Here is a 7,357-nt window from a genome sequence, read left to right on the forward strand (position 1 = left end):
CAGATGCCTCCTGCGTCCCGGAAGAGCCCGCGGGGCCGGGTGCGATGGCGGCGGTGGCTGCACGGCAGCTGGGGCTGCGGGCGGCGGGGCTGGGACGGGTGAGCGCGGGGCGTCGGGGACGAGAGGGCGGTACAGGGCGAGGGGAGGGGTCCCGGAGCTCAGCCCGCCCGTCCGTGTCCGCAGGCCCCTGCCAGCGCCGCCTGGAGGAGCGTCCTCGGGGTCTCCCCGCGCCCAGGTGAGGGCCGCAGGCCGGGCGGTGATCTAGGCGCCTGGGCAGAGCCACCAGCTGTCTGCCCTGCGCTTTGAAGGAGTGTCCTGGGGATTGAAATGAGCCAAGTGCCGGCTGAGCGGAGATTCCCTGGGAGTGACAAGTTCCATATTAAAATGCTGTCAGTGGAACTGTGGTCGTGTGCCGGGCATGTAGCGAGCGCTTTGTCCTCACAACAACGCGAGGGGTAGCTCCTTGGTCGTTCCTGTGTTACAGAGAAGGCTCGAGAATTACTTCCTAAGGTCCCATCCAGCTAATGGGTGGCCAGCCCAGGCTGAAAGCCCAGGGCTCTGAAAGTAAAGCGCATCTAAACACTGCGGCTTAGGTGTTCCTCTCAGTGTGCAGCACAGGTTATTTTGCCATGTGTAGAGTGCTGTGCAAGCCTGCCGCAGACCTAAAGCATTTTTTTTTTTTTTTGAGACGGAGTCTCGCTCTGTTGCCCAGGCTAGAGTGCAGTGGAGCGATCTCGGCTCACTGCAAGCTCCGCCTCCCAGGTTCACGCAGTTCTCCTGCCTCAGCCTCCCGAGTCGCTGGGACTACAGGCGCCCGCCACCACGCCCGGCTAATTTTTTTTTGTATTTTTAGTAGAGACGGGGTTTCACCGTGTTAGTCAGGATGGTCTCGATCTCCTGACCTCGTGATCCACCCGTCTCGGCCTCCCAAAGTGCTGGGATTACAGGCGTGAGCCACCGCGCCAGGCCTTTTCTTTTTTTTTAATTAATAGTATCCGCAAGGCCCCTGGTGCTTTTCAGCGGATGGGACTCACCCTCTGAGAGCTTAAAGGCACCTTCTGTGTACATTCTTCCATCTTTACATTTACGATGAGTTGTAAAAATGGAAAGCTGTTGAGAGAGCTCTGTGAGCCCTTACTCTGAGTTGATATGTTTCTCTACATAACACAATAACCACTAGTGCCTGGCTAAGCTACTTAGTAACTGTAGCCGCTTATTTTTTATTTTTTGAGACAGTTTCGCTCTCGTTGCCCAGGCTGGAGTGCAGTGGAACAATCTGCACACGGCAACCACCTCCTCCCGGGTTCACGCGATTCTCCTGCCTCAGCCTCCCGAGTAGTTGGGATTACAGGCATGTGCCACCATGCCAGGCTGATTTTTGTATTTTTAGTAGAGACGGGGTTTCTCCATATTGGTCAGGCTGGTCTCAAACTCCTGACCTTGTGATCCGCCCGCCTTGGCCTCCCAAAGTGCTGGGATTACGGGCGTGAGCCACCACGCCCGGCCAACTGTAGCTGTTTATTAAATGCATTTTGAATGGATGAATGGTGCATCTTAGTGCAGTGGAATACATCTATATTCTTAAGTAAAAAGGCATGAGTTACCCAGGGTCGCGGTTGGTGGCCAAGCCAGCACTGAGCCCTAGATCTCACTCAGATGGCAAACATATTCAGTGTGTGCCATGTCCCAGGCACCGGGTTAGGAGCTGGGCTGGATACATGTGCTGCTAGTTGGCTCTAGGAAGCAGGTTTTGATTGGTAGTACTGGAGTCTATCTTGGAACTGGCTGCTCCAGGTATCTGTTCAAGGGCTCCTGGCCCCATGTCAGTGTTGTGAAACTTTCTCCAGGGGTGGCCTGGAGGCCAAGCAGATGTGGCAGTTCTGCAGCAGAAGCATCTGCCACAAAAGCGGAAGATGACTCCTTTCTTCAGTGGGTCCTGCTCCTCATCCCTGTGACTGCCTTTGGCTTGGGGACTTGGCAGGTAAAGACTGGCATCTGGTGTGCGTAACTCTGGGCCCTTGACCCTGCTGCCGTCTGCTTGGGCTTATGCTCTGTCACTGTAGGTCCAACGTCGGAAGTGGAAGCTGAACCTGATTGCAGAGTTGGAGTCTAGAGTTTTGGCTGAGCCTGTCCCTCTGCCAGCAGAGTGAGTGTGTGGCTGCCCCCCAGGGCCAGTCTCACTTGAGTTCAACAGCGGAGCCCTGGCTTCTGCTGACCAGCCTGCCCCTTTTGGCGGTACTTTTAGTCACTGCCTTGACCTCAGGTGGAAGCTCTCATTATCAGTCATCCTGTTGGGCTTCCTCTGGACACGTGACTGCTCTTGTGAAGCTACCTGAGGCCACCTCCTGACATATGGAGGAAAGTCTTATTTTGCATCCTGGGTATCACCCTTTTTTCAGGTGTAGTGAACTTATCCTCCACAGGGCCCAAGGCTCTGTGGCTGAGGACAGAGAACGTAGGTCTCACTGTGAGGGTGGTCTTTTGAAAAAGTGCCCTAAATGATTTGTCTGCTCTCTCCCTAGAATATGCCCTACAGAGACAGGTACATTCAACCACATTTGCCATTCAGGGTAGCAAACAGTATGCCAGATTTGGCTTGCAGGTGGGATTTTGGCCCACCTGTTTTTTAAAATTTCACATATTCAGTGAGGAGTCCAGATTTTTAGCTTCTCTTGTAAAGCTGGACTCTGGCAGTGCAGATCCCCATTCCCACATGGCATGAGGGCCACTTCCCCTTTAGAGAACATGCCCTTTGCCTTTCTCCTTTACTTGTCTGGCCCTGGTGGGCTGTGTAGTCTGCCACCCTCATTAGGGGATTCGTTTTCCAGCCAAACCTTGCTCGGCCACTGTTCTTATCTCCATGCAGCCCAATGGAACTGAAAAATATGGAGTATAGGCCAGTGAAGGTCAAGGGGTGCTTTGACCACTCCAAGGAGCTGTATATGATGCCCCGGACCATGGTGGACCCTGCCCGGGAGGCCCGGGAGGCCGGCCGCATCTCCTCCTCAACTCAGAGTGGGGCCTATGTGGTCACTCCCTTCCACTGCACTGACCTGGGGTGAGTAGGGTGTGTGGGAGCTGGCTGTCCTGGCAGAGGCAGTCAGGGTATGCTAATTTACATCACTATTTCCTTCACAATCCCTAACCTTGGTAAGACCCTGAGGAACCCAAGGTAGATTCAATTTCTTGCATCGTTTAACTCCCTAATTGTGACATTGACTTAACCTTCTCAGCTGGCTCATTCATGACTGGGTAATTTCTATATGTTGACCTCTGAAGGGAAAGGAGGGATTCGTGAAACAGGGGCCCCTCCTCTGGAGAACTGTCCAGTTGCCCACACATTAGATGATGGCGGACTATGAAGAGAGGCCAGTTGAGAGGAATTCTAGAGAAAGGACCTCAGTTCTACCTTGAGGGAGTGGAGGCAGGGATGGTTCCCTAGGGGGCGTTAAGAGATGGGAAGAACATTCCAGGCAAAGCAAATGATAGGTACAGGAGCACCTGTGTGATTAATTGGGTAACTGGAGGATTCACATACAAATGAAAATACCTGGGGCTGTTAACCCATGGATTCCTGTTTTAGGCCTGGGATAGGGCCCAAATGCTTATCTCCAGCAGGCTGGGGTGACAAGGTTGCTCCTCACGGCTGCCCTGGTTATGAGGGATTGGAGACAGCCATTGCCACAGTTCAGGGGAGAGGTGTGGGGTCTACTCTTGGATGGCAGTGTTGCTCACCAGTTGCACACTGTAGTAGGTAGACCACAAGATGCAGAGATAGAGGGGGAAAGCCGCATTTTTCAGGGAGGCTTTTACTGACCACGAAGGGGCCTGAAGAGAGGAAGACTGCCTGTGTGGCACTGCCAGAGCTCCACTAAGCCAGTCCTGTTTTAAAAGCCTTCCTTGGTGCTCTAGTTGTTCCTATGGGTGCCTGAGTGATCATAAAAACCCTCCCCACCTGACGTAGCACTTTCATTACTCTAGAACCACCATCCTGGTAAATAGAGGGTTCGTTCCCAGGAAGAAAGTGAATCCTGAAACCCGGCAGAAAGGCCAGGTAAGGGACATGGACTCTTCCTACTTTAGAGAAGGCTCTGGGAGTCCGCCAGGCTCTATGCAGTGTCACACCTTCCTTTATAGATTGAGGGAGAAGTGGACCTCATTGGGATGGTGAGGCTGACAGAAACCAGGCAACCTTTTGTCCCCGAGAACAATCCAGAAAGGAACCACTGGTATTACCGGGACCTGGAAGCTATGGCCAGAGTCACAGGCGCAGAGCCCATCTTCATTGATGCCAACTTCCGTACGTTGTGACCAGCCCACCCCGGAACAAGTAGCTTTTATGACTAACTGTCCTTCCTCCTAACTCTCATTGCCCAGTCACTGCCATGGCTTATGTTCTCGCATGTGTGTCTATGGGTGGGGGGGGGCAGCAACTCAGCAAAGAGGAACCTAGGTAAGTACTGAGCAGACAAGGCCGGGGGTGGTCACCCGAGGTAAAGGCCATACAGGACTTCCAACTGGCCACGCAAAAATGATAGCCACTAGGAAGTAGTGCAGAGGCTGGCAGGCAGCAGAGGGTGGACTTCAAGTCTGCTGTCTCTGCAGAGAGCACAGTCCCTGGAGGACCCATTGGAGGGCAAACCAGAGTTACTCTGAGAAATGAGCATCTGCAGTACATCGTGACCTGGTGAGTCCCCAGCGACCCTCTGGCTCCCTCCCCTTCAGCCCAGCAGCCTGCTAATGCCGGCTTTCTTTCAACCCCAAGGTATGGACTCTCTGCAGCTACATCATACCTGTGGTTTAAGAAATTCCTACGTGGGACACCTGGTGTGTGACAGATCAGCTGCTAAAGCCCTGTCCCTGTAATGAAGTAAAAAGTTCTGGCCTTCTACCTTAAATGAGCTCATGACTGGTTGATCATAAAATCCTGGCTTGGTTTTAGTCCAAAGAACTTTCCCAAAACTTGACACGCAAGTTACATCTCTAGGAAACAAAACGCCTGGTATAAGAATGTATGAGGGCAGAAAGGACCGGGTGCGGTGGCTCACTTGAAGTCAAGAGCTGAGACCAGCCTGGCTAACATCAATCAGCCAGCCACCTGGGATGCTGAGGCACCAGAATATCCTGAACCTGGGAGGTGAAGGTTGCTGTGAGATCACACCACTACAACTCCAGCCTGGGCGATAGAGTGAGGCTGTCTCAAAAAAAAGGGTACTTCTTAGCCCCAAATAAGATTCAACCAAAGATACTCAACAGATGCTGGCTGAAGGAAAATTTGTATTTTAATTATTTTTATGTACAGAAAACTCAACAGTGTACATTTAACCCAGCTTAGTGGCAAGTTCTTTAGCCTTTGCCTTTTCAAGCTTGGCAATGCGAGCTACAGACTTGGGACCCAGGACATTGCCGCCCCAGTGACGGCGGATCTGAAAAGACAGAAAGAGGCAGTCAGTTTGACTTGTTTTCTGATATTTTCAAGGTTATTAGTTGCGTTATTCTGTTGGACTGTTACAAGCTGATTGTCAAAACTTCTCGTAAGTTAAGCCAGCCAGTTATTTGGTAAAATGATTTGTGCATGACAATATTTTGTGTAAAGCTCTTACCTCATCGTATCTGTCGTTGTAATTGGTCCTGATAGCTTCCACCAGCTTAGCCAAAGCGCCTTTGTCTTCCCTAAAAGGAAGGAGGGAAAACAAAAGTGGGGCATTTTTTTGTGTTAGTTTCCCTTTTAGAACGCAGAAATACCTTCAGTTTTAGCTCAAGACAATCTTTTGCCTCAGATGCAATGTTGACCACACAGTTTATTCAGGTGAAGAAATTCTTAACCATCATTGGCAAAAGTTCAGATAATTTTTTTTTTTTTTTGAGTCTCGCTCTGTCGCCCAGGCTGGAGTGCAGTGGCTCAATCTCAGCTCACTGCAAGCTCTGCCTCCCGGGTTCATGCCATTCTCCTGCCTCAGCCTCTGAGTAGCTGGGACTACAGGTGCCCGCCACCACGCCTGGCTAATTTTTTAGTAGAGATGGGGTTTCATCGTGTTAGCCAGGATGGTCTCGATCTCCTGACCTCGTGATCCACCCACCTCGGCCTCCCAAAGTGCTGGGGTTACAGGCGGGAGCCACTGCATCCGGCAAATGTATTTCTTAAACTAAAAGATTGGCCTTTAAGGCCAAAGGAAACAACTGTGAGGCATGGATTAAACGAGCCAGTGGAGGTTTGGGGATAGGCTGTGTACTTACGAGTTCACCTGTGTGAAGGCGACAGTGGTGCAGGTCTTCCTGTGGACTAGACGGCCCAGTCTGGCCTTCCCCTTGATAATGCAGTAAGGGACCCCCATTTTACGACACAGTGCAGGCAAGAAGACAACCAGCTGGAAGAAAGCATTAGCTGAAGAATGTATTTTCACCAAAAGCAGTAAATTTCAGAGTTCACTTGGTAGCAATTGCTCAGGGTTAAAAAGCTCATGGATTTGCACTTCAAGGTTGAATTCAGTGAGAGATTCACATCATTGCAAGAGCCACGCATGTGCTGGATCTGTCAGTACTGTCGTCACCCACTTCAGTCCCACCACTGACTTGGCATTAGGCCTACCCTCTATTCCTAATACTGACACAGAAGCCCTTGGGTTAGCAGTCAACAGGTAAACGCACCTCGATGGGATCCACGTCGTGTGCAATCACTACCAGCTGAGCTTTCTTGTTCTCCACCAAGGTGGTGATGGTGTTAACTCCTAGAACACACAACCACTTCGTGAGCAACCGCAGGGCCTGCTCCCGTCACAAGAAGCTGCTGGGCTCAGCTGTTGACTCAGTGTTAAAAAGCTCGGTTTTACTCTTCACAGTAATTTCAGACGAAGAAATTCTACATCACTGCAACAGCCTGCCCCCAGTGTTCACCCTAAGGTGGGGCCTACTCACCTGCTCGAAGGACAGGTGGTCTCTTAGTGGGGACATCCCCTTTGCCAGCAGCTTTCTTCTCGGCCCGGGCCAACAGCCTCTGCTTCTTCTCTTGCTTTGTCTCTGGTCTGTACTTGTGGGCCAGCTTAAGCAGCTGAGTAGCTGGAAAAACACTCTTCAGTTTAGGCTTGCAGTCAAGGTTCTAATCCTCGTCACTTAATACAAATGCTAGACCACTGTCCTGCTATATGATGACTATAATGTAATGACAGATGCAGTTCAAGAAACCTAAGACCATCCACCCTCATGTTCTGGATGAAATAAGGAATCCTTGCCTAAGAAACTCTTTCCACACCACAGAACCTCACCTGTTTGGCGGTCCAGGGCCTGGGTGAACTGGTTAATAGCAGGAGGCACTTTCAGCCGCTTATAGAGGATGGCTCTCTGCCGCTGCAACCTGATA

The 7,357-nt window shown here is 51.3% G+C and overlaps 2 protein-coding genes across 2 annotated transcripts in view; one reads left to right on the forward strand and one right to left on the reverse strand.

The window, feature by feature from the left end:
* Positions 1 to 25: 25 nt before the first annotated feature.
* Positions 26 to 4,898, forward strand: SURF1 (surfeit 1). The gene is made up of 9 exons (XM_011931124.1): positions 26 to 98; positions 184 to 235; positions 1,848 to 1,981; positions 2,064 to 2,146; positions 2,867 to 3,058; positions 3,982 to 4,054; positions 4,138 to 4,300; positions 4,606 to 4,687; positions 4,766 to 4,898. The coding sequence occupies exons 1-9, from the start codon at positions 45 to 47 to the stop codon at positions 4,833 to 4,835; spliced, it is 903 nt and encodes a 300-aa protein (XP_011786514.1). The 5' UTR covers positions 26 to 44; the 3' UTR covers positions 4,836 to 4,898.
* A 362-nt stretch (positions 4,899 to 5,260) lies between these two features.
* The window catches only part of RPL7A (ribosomal protein L7a), a 3,615-nt gene continuing 1,518 nt past the window's right edge, over positions 5,261 to 7,357 (reverse strand). Inside the window, exons 4-9 of the mRNA XM_011931123.1 lie at positions 7,263 to 7,351; positions 6,916 to 7,056; positions 6,649 to 6,728; positions 6,238 to 6,368; positions 5,604 to 5,673; positions 5,261 to 5,426 (exon numbers count right to left, since the gene is read on the reverse strand). Coding sequence (XP_011786513.1) covers positions 5,322 to 5,426; positions 5,604 to 5,673; positions 6,238 to 6,368; positions 6,649 to 6,728; positions 6,916 to 7,056; positions 7,263 to 7,351 — 616 coding nt within the window. The 3' untranslated portion in view covers positions 5,261 to 5,321. The remainder of the gene's footprint in view (positions 5,427 to 5,603; positions 5,674 to 6,237; positions 6,369 to 6,648; positions 6,729 to 6,915; positions 7,057 to 7,262; positions 7,352 to 7,357) is intronic.

This window comes from Colobus angolensis, unplaced genomic scaffold (assembly GCF_000951035.1).
Source record: "Colobus angolensis palliatus isolate OR3802 unplaced genomic scaffold, Cang.pa_1.0 Scaffold9, whole genome shotgun sequence".
In the NCBI taxonomy this organism is placed as follows: Eukaryota; Metazoa; Chordata; class Mammalia; order Primates; family Cercopithecidae; genus Colobus; species Colobus angolensis.

Coding starts and splice junctions, on each gene's coding strand:
- SURF1 (XM_011931124.1), top strand. CDS start 45: ATGGCGGCGGTGGCTGCACGGCAGCTGGGGCTGCGGGCGGCGGGGCTG. Junction 236..1,847: donor CGGGGTCTCCCCGCGCCCAG/GTGAGGGCCGCA, acceptor AACTTTCTCCAG/GGGTGGCCTGGAGGCCAAGC. Junction 2,147..2,866: donor CCTGTCCCTCTGCCAGCAGA/GTGAGTGTGTGG, acceptor ATCTCCATGCAG/CCCAATGGAACTGAAAAATA.